Genomic DNA, 15,141 nt, shown 5'->3' with positions numbered 1-15,141 from the left:
GAGGGCATTCTGCTCCAAGTTGTTGTGATTGCACCAGGACACTAGCTTGTCAGCTCCCTGGTGGTTCTCGGATTTGTTGCCTCATTGAGATGGTGAGAAGGGTTTGCTTAATCGCTTACTCCGTGGTCCAATGAACCAAATCCAGGCAGAGGTTTCAGTGCCTGACTACGGCCACTTGTTCAAGTTGCAGATGAAGCAAAGTTAAGACGGAATGTAGGTATAAATAAATGATAGTACATCCTGACCTTTTACAAATCAATCTGCGTCTCTTATTAGTTCAGGAGTCTGCTTGTTCAATCTAAGGAAACAATACTTAGATTAAGACATAGACACACTCATGGACAGCGTGGTTCCTCACTGATTTCACAGCGATAGGGGAGACTGAAACATCAGGACAGCAGGTGGTGTGTATTGCTGCCGAAAGAAGGTGCCTGTTCTCTCTCTCTCTCTCTCTCTCCCTCTCCCTCCCCCCTCTCTTCTTTATTTGTCACATACAACCGAAGCATCAAAACAAGCAGTGAAATGGGTCATTTTGCGTCAGCAGCCAACACAGCCCGAGGATCGTTCTGGGCGCAATCCACAAGTGTCGCCGACGTGGCATGCCCGCAACTCACTACCCCTCACCTGTATGTCTCTGGAAACCAGAGGAAACCCGCAGAGCCATGAGGAGTACATACAAACTCCTTACAGACAGCGGTGGAACTGAATCCCAATCTGCGATCGCTGGTTCGGGCAAGTGACCGTGCTAACCACTCTGCTACCATGCTGCTGCCCACCTTCTTAGAATTATGTGTCAAGGAGATTGCTTTTTCAAAAAATCTATTTTAAGGTTTATTTCTTTGAACAGAAATATATATGTACATCCTTTACAACACAAATGTGAGAAAATCTGCAGTTGTTGGAAATCCAGAGCAACACAGACAAAATGCAGGTCAGGCAGCATCTATGGAAATGTGTAGATGGTCAACATTTTGGGCTGACACCCTTCTTCAGGACTGAGAAGGAAGGGGGAAGATGCCAAAATAAAAAGATGGTGGGGGGGAACTCTAGGTACCCTCCAACCTAATGGTATGAATACCAATTTCACCTTTTGGTAAACAAATTTCCTCCCTCCTCTTTCTCTATTCCCCACTCTGACGTTAAATTTCTTCTCAGCTGCCTATCTCTTCCACCTGGGTCCCCCTCCACCTTCCCTTCTCCTATGCTCTACTCTCCCCTCCTATCAGATCTCTTCTCTATCTCTTTACCCTTCCCACCTACCTGGCTTCATCTATCTCCTTCTCGTCCACCTACCTTTATATTCTGGCATCTTCCCCCTCTCTTCGGTCTGAAATTTCAATTGTTTACTCTTTTCCATAGATACTGCCTAACCTGCTGAGTTCCTCCAGCATTTTGTGTGTGTTGTTTTACAAAACAAGGTCATTCCATAGTTCACAAGTCATTATAGGTTTAAGTAATGTTTACACCGATAGACTTGCCTGTACAATTTTGGAGTAAGTATTCAAAAAATGCACGCTACATTAGCAAGTAAGTTTGCAACAGCACAATTACATCAAGAAAATAGGACATTAAATTGCTGTCATTCCCCAAATCCCTCTTGTGACAGTGGCAACAAGCTCACTCCTTTTGTACTGTACAAATGATTTTTTAATTGAAATGTTCATGATCAAAAGACCCATTCCTCAGCAAACCTCCCCATATTTAGACAAGCCCTCAGTGTGACATGATGAAATACTGCAAACCATGGTAATCAGTGCACCATTAAAAACAAGTCGAATTATTATTTGAGAATTTTATGAGAATTTTAAGGCTTGTAATTCAACAAATGGTAATCAAAAGATTTATGGAGCAATGAATGCATGGGAGGATGAGTAAATCGGGAGAACGTGCAGTAGTCCTCATCAAGGGGTCCACAGTGGAAAGGATGAGCAGCTTCAGGTTCCTGGTGTCAACATCTCTGAGGATCTATCCTGGGCCCAACATACTGAGGCACGGGAGCGGCTACATTTCATTAGGAGTTAAGGAGATTTGGTACGCCACCAAGAAGATTTCAGCCAGTTTTTTCTTCCGTCAAAGACTCTGACAAATTTCTCTAGATGTACTGCGGAGAGCATTCTGACAGGTTGCGTCATTGTCTGGTATGCAGGCACCAATGCACAGCAGCAAATAAGGCTGCAGAAGGTTGTAAACTCAGCCAGCTTCATCATGAGCACCCGCCTCCTTACCATCAAGGGCATCTTCAAAAGGTGATGTCTCAAGAAGGCGGCTTCTATCATTAAGGACTCTCACCTTCCAGGACATTCTCCTTTTGTCATTACTACCATTAGAGAGCAGGATTAGGAACCAGAAGACATACACTCAACATTTTAGGAACAGCTTCATCCCCTCAGCCATCAGATTTCTGAACAGTCCATGAAATCTTGAACACTACCTCACTATTTTGCCCTCTTTTTGTATTTATTTATTTTAAAATATATATATATTCTTATTGAAATTTGAAGTAATGTTTATATTTTTCACTGTACTGCTACTGCAGAACAATGAATTTCACAACATTTGTCAGCGATAATAAACCTGATTTAATGTCCATGCCAAATGACAATTATTGGGATTATCTCCACATCTCAATTTTTAGCTTTAAGTTCTGTAGGTCACCAAACTTTAAGTCCTCAATCAGGTAGTTAAACAAGAGGAGGTTTCTGCCACTACTTTCAGACTGCAAGTGTTAGAACCCCACTATATTCCCAATGAAAATTAAACTATTCTTAACTTCCTTCTAATCTTTCTACCATTACCCTTAAATATACAATCACAGATGCTGCCTCCCCAGCTTCCAAGACATCTGCAAGGAGCAATGCTACAAAAAAAAAGGCAGCATCCATCATTAAGGACTGCCATCACCCACGACATGCCCTCCTCTCATTGTTACCATCGGGAAGGAGGGACAGAAGCCTGAAGACACACACTTAATAATTCAGGAACAGCTTCTTCCCCTCCGCCATCAGATTTCTAAACGGACAATCAAACCGTTCCAAAATGTACATTCCGAACTATTGGTCCTTTGGTTCTGATCCTGGATTTCAACCTGAAACATCAATAAGCATCCTTTGCCTCCACATATGTTGCTTGATCCACTGATATTGTCCAGCTCTTTAGTTTTTATTTCTGAATCCAGCATCTGCAGTCTCTTTCACCTTTCTTCACCACAGCTGGACCTCAATTCCGAAATTGGCTAGTCACAAGGGTAGTACCGGCTTAAACCTTGGAATCAAGCAAGGTGAGGCACAAGTCCAGATGTTGTTTCGTACAGTTCGGGTATGGCGGCTCTGGTCTTAATGTTGCAGTCGGTAAAGAAAACAAATAATAAATCTTGTGCTTCCATTGAAACTTCAAAGGCAAACACGTGCTTCCAAATGCCACCATTTCTCCAACCTTCTCATTTACTGTATACAGGCCCTTTCCAGGATATGAACCCCTGACTTATGGACACCCATGCATTGATAGAGATCTCATAAATATTTTAATTTCAAACAAGAAGCAAATTCGGAAATAAAAATCTGTTTGCATATAACTTTCACTCAATTACACTGGACAACAATTTTTTTCATAAATACTGTTTCCTCAGAATTCTTTTTTTGCTTGTGATAGACTTCTTGAGGCTAAACACAAATATAATTTCAGATTACTTGTATCACATAGGAATTTGAAGAAACAGGAAATTAACTTTTATTAAATATAATGCATTCAATTGCATAACAGAGCTGTTGTTTTGCAATAGTTCAACTAATCTAAAAATGTTTTGTTGATGATTTTCATTTTCAGTCAGTGTCTGAGCCTTGTTGAAATGTCTAATAATAATCAGCCAGCATTGATGGATTCCAGTTGCCCTGATACCATTTCTCCATGACCGCAAAGTCCTGGTGAAACCTTTCACCACGCTTGTCACTGATGGCGCCAAGATTTGCAAGGAAGAAGTCTAAATGGGAATGCAGAAAATGAATCTTTAGTGATGTGTTACACTTCATGGTTTTGAATGTTTGAAGGATGTTGTCAACCAGCTGTTCATAATTTGGTGCTCCGTAGTTGCCAAGAAAATTTTCAACAACATCCTTGAATGCTTTCCATACAATTTTCTCTGATCCCACTAGTTCTTTGAGTTGTCTGTCATTGAATTATAAATTAAAAGTGAAATAACAAAAATTGACAATTTCTAATAAAATGGTGCACAATAGGGAATTTTCATGATGAGTTTCACGATCAGCAGGATAAAATCCGTAAGGTACGTACACACAAAAGTATTCAGGAAGCAAAATCTTTGATGTCCAGTGTTATCATGTACCATTGCCTCTTAAGATCACAAGCTGCCAGTTTCATCATGGGAGGATACTTAAGAGGGTTGCTTTGGAAATTGACAATCACTCTTACTAATACTTGCTCAACAATACCATCTCAACAATAACATCCACTGATGATTCAAGTTCATCAAAGCCAGCCATTGAGTGTGAGACATCGTGATTCTGTATCATTGTAGCTAGGTAGAAGGGACAATAAATGAATATTAATGGAAATTGCTGTAGAGATACTGTTACTGTATTGTGATTTTGTGTATTTCTTGACTTAAGAACAAATTCAACTTCAGGAGAAAACTTGACTTGTAGGTTCCTCTAAAGATGGAACTCGTTTATTATCCAATGATGGCCTGTCTTTCTTTGTCCCCCTACCTTCTCAAACTCACTATCTCACTTGTTTTCCTGAGTGAAATACTTTTCTACCACTCTGTTTTCTCTTTGCAGCCCAAAGCTTGCTTCCTCATTGCTAATCTATGCCAAATTTTTGTGACATCACACAACTTCTGCATTTTGACAAACTCTTTGCAGAGAGAGGCTCATTTTGTTTTGATTCGGATGTAACTTCAGAGTTTACTTGGAACTAGTTTTAGGTAAAATTAGACACAGAGTTACTAAAATGAAACACTCAACAGACTTTGTCAGTACAAAATATTGAAATCTGAACTATAGCTGAGCTCAAATTTTACTTTTATTATATCTGTAAGATCTTTTACTTTATGATTGCATACCTATTCGGTGTCGCTCTTTTCTCCTGAGCTATTCACTCTGGTCACACAACTCATCAAATCAGTTTGGGTTAGATAACTGCAATGTTATGAAAGCTAATCGTGGTATCTAAATCAAAATACGTATTCTGAACATTTAAAATTTATTGCTAACAGATAAGAAAAAGAAACTCTTCTCCTTGCAAAACTTTTGCCATTTTACCTTGATCATAAAGACGTTACTTTTTGATGGGGCTTTTTCTCCAAATAACATGCCCAACTACAAGCACACTGTATAATGTGCTATCCTCATCTAAACCTCAGGAAATTTATATTCTTTCCAACACTGAAATTAGGTTCATTGTCTTGTAATTATCTAGTATGTGCCTTCCTGTGGAAATGATGGTGCAAAGGTTACAAATCTAGTCTTTTGCCATTGTGATAAAGTCAACTCACATCTTCAGGAAAAGCCCTGAGAGTCAATGCAGCTTCCTTTGGCTGAATCCATGGCAACATCTTTAGCCAGAGGGTGGTGAATCTGTGGAATTCATTGCCACAGTCATTGGGTATATTTAAAGCAGAGTTTGATAGGTTTTCTTGATCAGTCGGAGCAGCAAGGGTTACAGGGAGAAAGCCGGAGAATGCATTTGAGAGGGATAATAAGTCAGCCATGATGGAATAGTGATGACTAGATGGGCTGAAGAGCCTAAATTTGCTCCTATGCATTATGAGCTATGGGCTCTGCTGCTGGTTTTCCATAATTAGGAAATACTAGTTACCTTGACAGTGATGACGAGAAGTCTCTTAGGATATTTTCCACAAATTCTTTCATTTACAAGAAAGATGCTAATGCTTTGTATTGATCTATTGTGCTCATGTTCTCAATCTTTATTTCAGATTTGATAATGTTTTACTTAACTGATTATTATTCATAGCTCTTTGGCCCTCTTCCCACTCGCCCCATCTCTAGAAGCATCTGAACATTTTTTTGTGACCAGTCATTACACTGATAAAGCTCTTGCATACTTTCTTCATGTTTCTGTTAATAGCTCCAGGAGATTTTTTTTCATTGTGGGCATTGCTGGTAAGACAATTACTCACCATCTCAATTTTCTGCTGCATTTGGGGATCTGTTAGACTGCATGGCAGCCGTTCGACTGCAGCTCTGTTTATAAGCTCCAAAAAGATGTCCTCCATTTTGTGTTTAATGCAAGTGATGGAGATGGAGAACTTTTCCATACAAGGCGGCTTCCTGGAAGTTAGATATATTCCGGGTTTCTCCTATATTCATGCTCTCTTGGCTTCCTCCAATTGCAAAGCAGGCAGAAGATTTTCCAAGACAATTCCACCCTGACTGGCTCTCAGATTTGCTTCAACCTGACTTTTAACAAAAATATGGAAGCTTAGACTATCCATTCCTTTCATTTTTCTATTGTGTGAGAGAGACAAAATTGTATTCTCTTTCTGGAATATTTAGTTTTTTTTTAAATCAGACATCTATTCCACCACAGTAAATCAAAGAGTTGATAAAATATGGAGGCATTCTGCTTCTCAAGCTTCAGGGCACAATTTGGGCACCATGCTAGCGTAGCGGTTAGGGCGATGCTATTACAACTTGGGCCGTCGGAGTTCAGAATTCAATCTCCTCGTACTCTGTAAGGAGTCTCTGTACGTCCTCCCGGTGAAATGTGTTGGTTTTCACTGGGTCCTTGGTTTCCTCCCACAGTCCAAAGACGTACCGAGTAAGTTAATTAATCATTGTAAATTTGTCCCGTGATTAACTTAGGGTTAAATCAGGGTTGTCAGGGGTTCGCTGGGCAGTGCGTCTCGAAGGGAGAGAAGGGCCTGTTCCAAGCTATATCTCAGAATAAATAAATTTACAGCAGCTTTATTGCTCCAAAGAATGTCCCATCACCATTTAATGCAATCTGTGCCTGTATTCGTGGTATTACAAGTTCAAGTTCATCTCCTACTTCAAGCTGTGCGATGCCAGCAGTGAAACAGGAGTTGTTTGGACAGCAGGCAGACATGTTCTGAATGCACCGAAACAAAATCACCGAGTGTGGCTCGTTGCCAACAACATTGGCTTTGTATCTTTTTATAAAGTGCCCCATTGTAAACGTATTATCCTTGTACCAGACTTGGCTGTACACCAAAAAGTAACCAGCTTCTATCACAGAGATCTTATTACCTTTCTTGTCGAGAGCCCTTCCTTTTTTCAAACTGAGGATCCAGGGGACGGTGGTGGCTTCCATTTGGTTTTGATTCATGTCAGCTCTCCGTTCAATTCGACAGGATTGTTGTGGCCTTCCTGGGATGCACTTCTGGCAATTGCTCACTCTTACAGTGCGTCTTGGGACATTGGAAGCGATCAGTTGTACACAGGCCTGCTGAGTCTCTTCAGGGAGTGATCTGTGTATTCTAAGCTTCATTCCAGCTTTTGATTTAGCCTCGTGGTACAGTTGCTCCTCAAAAACCTCATGAAGCTGGTTCACTGAAATGCTCCAATTGGCTGCTTGGGCCTTATTTAATTTTGTCAGGGCTTCCAGGTGGAGTTTGTACGTGTCCAGTTCCTCTCTCATCGATGAGATTTCTCCTTTCAGTGCAAGGACGTGGTGTAAAGCAACCACTGCCACATAGGTCGACATCAGAGCTACTGAAGTTAAGATGCAGGCAGAGTAGATCAAATGTCTGTGCTGTATGTCGTAGCCAGTCTTTTCTTGTTCTGTGCTCATTTTCATTACAAATTCCCCTTTGTTGCGGAACTGTTGCAACAACCCATCCAAAACACAAGTGCCATTTCCTGTCAGCTGGTATTTGCAAAACACTTCACTGTACAGTATCTGCTTCTGTTTCCTAATCTGACAGGCTTTACTGTCTGTAGCTGAAGGCAACAATTCACATTCTAAAGCTAAACATCTACAAAAGAGGAAAGTTGAGCTGGCGTCTTTTTTGCATTCCTGATGTGATCAGATTAACCGTTTCCAAAATAGGAAATGTAACTATAATGGGCCTTTTCATCTGATTGCAGGAGAGCAGTCGGGGTTTGAAATTCAATACCTAATAGAGTCACTTCTTTCTTCACTTATGTCCGTCACACCTCCTGGGGTGTAAGCCGCCAACAGCAACTCATCAGAATCCTCTGCCTTGGTTCAGCCTTTCAAGTTGTCCGCATTTTCAAAGATCCTTCCTCTCCCAGGGATGAGGTCTTTGGAGGTTCTTTTGGTGTTCTTCTAGTTTTGGGTTTATATGGGATGGGGTTGCTAGCCCCCTGCCCAATAATTCCACCTTTTGCAGCCGGGCTCGGAGCCATCCACTGCGGAATTGCCCAAACATTCCTGGATGATCACTAAAGAGCCACGAACTGCAGGGGCAATGGCCAAAGGGTTAGAAAATGGAATTAAAACAAAGCCCACTTTAATGATGGATGGAATAAATTCTTCCTGTACCATATGCTTAAGATTCTCCACAATTTGATAATGCATTTATTACAATGCACATTCCTGCTTCAGATTCAGCCTTTTTTGGGTTATAGTCTTTATAAACAGAAGGTCTCATACAGTGATTAATTATGAAACGGGCTGAATATTTTGTTGGTGAGCATGTACACCAGATAGAATTAAGAGTTACTACTGGTGTAAAAATTCTGGTTCTCTCAGTACTCCCCCCCCCCACCCCCAATCAGTATCCCACATCAGCAGGTGGAAGTAGAAACGTAGCTGGATAAATTCCCTGTTTATGTGAAAAGCTCAGAAAAGAGGGATCTGCACTGAATGTATCACTTAATAGCACCACCATCCAGGTCATGCTGTCTACCTGTTTCTGCCAATGGGAATGAGGCACAGGAGCCACACCACCAGTTATTACCCCTCAAACCTCAGGCTCCTGAACCTGTATGGATACCTTCACTCACCTCAACACTGAACTGACTCCATACCTTACAGACTCACTTTCAAGGACTCTACAATGACATGCAAAAGAATTCCTAGAAGCGAGGTTTTCCAAAAACAATTCTAATAACAGGCACGTAGTCTTTGTGGGCAGAATTCCAGACAAAACACAGAGTTCTCCACACAACCAATCAGTGACGAGACCCCTCCCTATGTCACAATTGAGTTTCTGTAATGATGACCAGTCAACTGATTGATAAGTATATAAAGGCCAAGCATTCAGAGGACTCAGCACAGCACTGATGATGTCCCCTTGTACTGTGACAAAACTTAATGCAAATAGATTGCCAAGATCGGAGATCTCGACCCAACCGCTTTGCAACTCACGTTCCCAGTATTATTCATTTATTTATCAATCATAGCTACCTATCTGTTTATTTATTTGTTTGTTCAGTTTGTCTTCTTTTGCATATTTGTGGTCTTTCAGTGTTGTTTTTCATTGATCCTAATTGTATTTCTCTGTTCTACTGTGAATCCCTGCAAGAAAGTGAATCTCAAGGTATATGGTGTATATGGTGATATATAAACATTTTGATAATAAATTTACTTTGAACTTTGAATCAGTTTCCATTATCTTGACATCACAGAACTGGACACTGGAACAATCGCCAGTTGCTTAGCTGACAACAGCTCCAACTACTCTCAAGGTTAATGAACCAGGTCAATGAAGCCTGTTTGACTGCTACCAGAGCCACCATACAAAACATCTGCTCCCCCATCTACTGATACAGCAAACCAACTACAGCAATGTGGGCCACTTACAAGATACATTATATAGATATCACCTCTGAAATCATTGCAAGTAGTAATAATGAGTAAGTAACTTTTACTGAGTTGTAGAGTGCTTCCTCCAAGAGGACTATAACATTGTCATAGGGTGTGGAGGTGGTGTACCTCAATGACCCAAAGAGCTGTGTTGGCTGGAGTTAGGGCTTTAGACTTTGACCCTTGGTAGGGTCACCCATGCCCAACAGGTCAAAGGGCAGAGGCCAGACTAAGAGTGGTCCACCGGTCCTCCAGGTTCAGGGGTTAAGCTCAGGGCTAACAACCCTGACTGGTAAAACAGAACTGTTAAGGAAGCATCAATGAGGAATCCTTCTATATCTGAATGTGACGGTGTTCCTGAGTCTCCACCTGGACCATGCATGACTGACAGTAGTGAAAACCGAGCTATAGACATGATGAAGGAAACCCCGAATAAAGCTAGAGATGGAGGGCCTTCATTTGCTGCCCCAAATGCCAGTGCCGTAACGAGCAGTACTGTAGCAGTAGAGTCCTTGAAAGTGAGGCTATCAATTGTGGACTCAATTCACTGTAGAGGAGACTGAAGTTATCCACGCTCAATGCTGAATTGATCCCACAACCTATAGAAACACAAACAAGGCAAAATCTGCAGATGCTGGAAATCCTGACCGAATTTCAGATGGAAACATTTCGGACCAAATGTTAGATAGAGCTCTTATAGATAGCGGGGTCAAGGGATATGGGGAGAGGGCAGGAACGGGGTACTGATTGTGTATGATCAGCCATGATCACAGTGAATGGCAGTGCTGGCTAGAAGGGCTGAATGGCCTACTCCTGCACCTACTGTCTATTGTCTATTGTCTATTGAAACATCAACTGTACTCTTTTTCATAGATACTGCCTGGCCTGCTGAGTTCCTCCATCATTTTGTATGGGGTTTTGGCCCGAAACATTGACTGTACTCTTTTCCATAGATGCTGCCCGGAAATCCTTTTGTAGGAATTTCCATTCAAGGGCATTGGTGTTTACATACCAGGCTGTGATGCAGAAGTCTGTCAAAGTTTTAGCTGGCATGCCAAATCTCCATGTCAGACTCCCGTACAAACATGTTTTCTCTACCACTGGGAAAACTTCTTTCCTTTATACACAAACAGTATTCTGTCATGTAAGGATCATAGGGGTCTCCCTACCATCCATCAGGGACATTTATCAGAAGCGCTGCATACGCAGGTCCTTAGTGTTATTAAGGAACCCACCCATCCATCCAGCATCCTCTTTGACTTCCTGCCATCAGGCAGGAGACTCTGATGCATAAAGACAAGAACGGTCAGGATGGGAAACAATTTCTTCCCTCAGGCCATTAGGCCTCTGAATTCCCTAATGCATCGCACTCAAAGTGCCACTACATAATCTGTTCTGTGCCCTACAATATTTAATTGATGCACTTTAGTTTGTTATTTATGCATATTAATCTATAGATTTCATTCTTACTTTGATAAGTTATTGTCTGTTAAATGACTGTGCTTTACACCCTGGTTCAGAGAAACATCTCGTTGGACGGTATACATGTATATAGTTAAATGACAATAAACTTCACAAGTCCTTCCTGTCACAGATGAGTTAGGAAAGGATAAGATTAATTTCACTTGTCAAATACACTAAATTTACTGAGTTGGTCAGGACACAACATGCAACCAAGAACAACCAACATTCAACATCTATAAAGAAAATAAAACTCTATAAAATAAAGAATTATATTAAAAGAAAGCTAATAACATTCAAATTTAAAGGTATTTTGACTCTCACACTGTTACAGCAAACAAGCTTTAGTTAAGTTGTTTAGCATGCTAACTATTATTACAATAATGGGTGTAAAACAATACTAGTTGCAGATGTAACAAAATGTAAATGTAAGTGTAAAGATGGAACAGCATAAAATCTACTTCCCTATTTCCTGAAAGGGCCTCTCAAAGTCTAACCCTACCTCCCAGTCGTGAGAGTGGAAACTGGTAAGGCCGACCAACTGGACTCTGGTGAAACTCTGTAGGCCAATCCCCTGTATGGTGGACACAATGGATTACAGCAACATTGATAAACTCCAACCAAACCATTGACTTCCTGAGGACGAGGGTGATGGGAGGTCATTGATGGCCTATGCTCCACTGGGAGCTGAGGGCCCAGGACGAAGAAGACTTCCTGCAAGGAAAAGCAGATAGTTAAGAGATCTGTCAGGAAACATTCATCAGAGCTAGGCTCAGAGTCCTAAACAGCAAGTTTTAACAAAGGATCTGTTGCTCAACTGAGTGTCCATCAACAGTACCATGTGATGTCCATCACTTTCATCAAATCTGCTTTTGATTTGCTGTTCTCTGCATCTTCTTTGCCGTTTCTGGTGTAAATCCCTTGTTCATCAGTGACATCTCCTTTGAAGCCAAAGGATCAGTGTTGTGACAGGAAGGTGTATTGGTGACTGAGGTCAAAATGGAGGTTGCTTCATCATCTTCACCTCAAAGTCTTGACAATGAAACACAGGGTTTGAACCTGTCATCACCTAATCCAGGAGTGAATGAAGTGAAGCCAGATCACCTGACATTGGTCTGGCTAAAGACCAACATAAAAGGCAAACAGCCCATGGGACAGGGAAGTGTTATTTACTATCGCTTTAAGGCAGTAAGCTGTAGTCTAGGGTGTACGGCCCAATGAATAAATGTAGCAGATTCGACATTGATCTGCAAGAGGCAATCGATAAATATGTGAAAGAGAAAGAATTGCTAAGAAAGCAGATCACAGGGCAAAACAATATTGTTTCAAAGAGTAAGCACAAGACCAGGACTAAGTTTCATCTTTCTGTTCTGCATGATTACATCTATGTTGAGTGAAATGGGTCAAGAGCATCTGAGTGCCATTGTTTTGAGAAGGTCAAAGAATTCTTCAGTGAATGTTGAGTTGAGTTGTTCTCCAATCTTGGCAATTTATTTGCAAACGTTTTGTCACCATGTGAGGAGACATCGTCAGTGAGCTGTTGATTGTGGTGTGTCCTCCAACTGGCTGTTAAACAGCATGACCAACTCTCCCTGGTCTCTACCCATGAAGATGGAGAGGGGCATCAGAGAAAGTCGTGGCACAACCAAACACATGGCATTCAAGAGAGTTCCGCAAAAAATTCTGTAAACAAACACATAGGCCACGATCCTAATTATGAACTAATGTGGGCAAAATTCCAGACTGCAACGCACGAAGTTCGCCACACAGTCAATCAGTGAAGAGATTTCCTCCCCTCAACAGAAATTAGTTTCCAAACTGATGTCCAATCAGCTGATCGAAAAGTATAAGCATTTGGAGGACACACCACAATCAACCTCACACTGACGATGTCTTCTCGCATGGTGATAAAACATTTGCAAGTAAATTGCCAAGATTTGTTTCCAATTCGTTATTGAATCCAACAAGAATTGAGGTTGAATTCTACCATGTAGCATTCTACTTCAATACTGCCCAGAGTAGTGAAATGTACCACTATGCTATATACTAAAAAAGCCCACTTCAGAAAAAATACAAAATCAATAATATTTGACCTACAATTGTGATATTTTGGACGTAAAGCAAAAAACAACTACCATCAGGGAAAAGATACAGGAGCCTAAAGATGCACAATGGAAGCTCAAAGCAAATTTATTATTGAAGTACATTCTACATATACAACCCTGAGATACATTTTCTTGTGGGCATTCACAGCAAATACAAGAAACACAACTGAATCAATGAAAGACTGCACCCAACAGGATGGACGACAACCAATGAGCAAATATAAAAATAATAATAATAATAATAATAATAAAAGGAAGTACAGAAGCCTGAAGGCACACACTGAGTGATACAGGAACAGCTTCTTCCCCTCTGCTATCAAATTTCTGAATGGACACTGAACTCATGATCACTACCTCACTATTTTGCACTGTTATATTTCTTAATATAACATATAATGTTTTATATCTTGCACTGTGCTGCTGGTGAAAAACAGCAAATCACATGACATACTTTATGTCAATGATAATAAACCTGATTCTGATTCTGACAGGGAGTTTAACGTGGGAGCTCCATTCTTTCTCCTCTAAGAGGATCACAGCCTTATTGTGGGGTTTGGGAGCTTACATACCTAAATGACCCGGAGAGTTATGTTGGCTGGAGTCAGGGCTTTATGCTTTGGCTCTTGGTAGGGTCACCCATGCCAAACAGGTCAAAGGGTAGAGGCCAGTCTAAAAGCGGTTCACTGGTCCTCAGTGAAGAGTGACTCAGGGCTAACAACCCTGGACTGGTCAAAAAAAGTAGTTACTGAAACAGCAATGAGGAATCCTTCTGCATCTGACACTGACGATATTACTGAGTCTCCACCTGAGAGTTACATGACTGACAGTTGTGAAAATTGAGAGGAAGCTACAGGCATGATGAAGGAAGCCCTGAACACCATCGGGGTAGAGGACCTCGGTTGCTACCCCAAACGCCAGCGGCGTAACGGGAAGTAACATAACTATTCTTCCTATGTTTATCCCTCCATGTTGAGTCCTTCATTCCTTGTTTGAGATTGTTTCTCAATGAAGAATTTGAATTATATCCTTTGTTGCGAGATGCTGGGGCCATTTATGTACAGCAGAATGCCCATGAGTTAAGGCCTGTTCTTTCCATTAGCTCAATTCATTAAAAGGCTTTGATAGTGAAACTTGCTTATGACTACTTAGATATTTTCTCTAATTGTCCTCTATGATCAATGGGGTCTGTTAATGAGCTATTGGTGGTTACACAGCGTTATCAAAGCTGATGTAATTTTTTTTGTTTTGACTTCCATGGGCGTGTTTTCACAGATCGTGTGTAAACAATGATTTTAAGCAGATCCTCTTTCTTCCCAGTCCACAATAAATCATCAAATAGTCCCGTGTCAGAAACACAACTTGGGACACCTGCATGAGTTTCTGATAGCAAGGGGATTGTTATTTTCCAGCTGAGGTTTAATCAGTTCGAGAGGTAGCAAGTCTGCTTGGAACTTGGGACTTGGCATAAGGTGACCACCACCATTCCTTGTAGACCATTTGAGGGTTATAAAATGAGATACAATATAGAATATAAAAGGTGAAATCCATCATTAAGCACTCCCCATCACCCAGGGCATATCCCCTTTTCATTGCTGCCATCAGGGAGGAGATACAGGAACCTGAAGACACACACTTAATATTTCAGGAACAGCTTCTTCCCTTCCACCATCAGATTTCTAAATGGACACTACCTCAGCATTTCCCCTCTATTTTTGCACTACTTATTTAAGATTTTTATTTATTGATTTATTTATTTATTGAGACGCAGCACAGATTAGGCCCTTCCGCTCCTTCTGGGCTGCTCTGC

The 15,141-nt window shown here is 41.1% G+C and overlaps 2 protein-coding genes across 7 annotated transcripts in view; one reads left to right on the top strand and one right to left on the bottom strand.

Annotated features, from left to right (window-relative positions):
- The window catches only part of LOC132382921 (uncharacterized), a 98,679-nt gene that overhangs the window by 25,144 nt on the left and 58,394 nt on the right, over positions 1-15,141 (bottom strand). For 2 of the 6 annotated variants that reach the window (XR_009508501.1, XR_009508502.1), the window contains 2 exons: positions 11,732-11,943; positions 3,839-3,976 (listed from right to left, as the gene is read on the bottom strand). Coding sequence is in view for 3 of the 6 variants with exons in the window: in XM_059953485.1 (XP_059809468.1) it covers positions 3,849-3,976; positions 7,245-7,794 (678 nt within the window). In the remaining 3 variants the exon portion in view is untranslated. Of the gene's footprint in view, positions 1-867; positions 4,532-5,509; positions 7,911-11,731; positions 11,944-15,141 lie in introns of those variants that run through there. The other 4 variants (XM_059953485.1, XM_059953486.1, XR_009508498.1 and 1 more) reach the window with 4 other exon arrangements.
- The window catches only part of LOC132382923 (ferritin heavy chain B-like), a 182,692-nt gene that overhangs the window by 143,997 nt on the left and 23,554 nt on the right, over positions 1-15,141 (top strand). The gene's annotated exons all lie outside the window — the stretch shown is intronic.

Source organism: Hypanus sabinus, chromosome 29 (genome assembly GCF_030144855.1).
Source record: "Hypanus sabinus isolate sHypSab1 chromosome 29, sHypSab1.hap1, whole genome shotgun sequence".
In the NCBI taxonomy this organism is placed as follows: Eukaryota; Metazoa; Chordata; class Chondrichthyes; order Myliobatiformes; family Dasyatidae; genus Hypanus; species Hypanus sabinus.
This window is presented reverse-complemented; position numbering and strand designations above follow the sequence as displayed.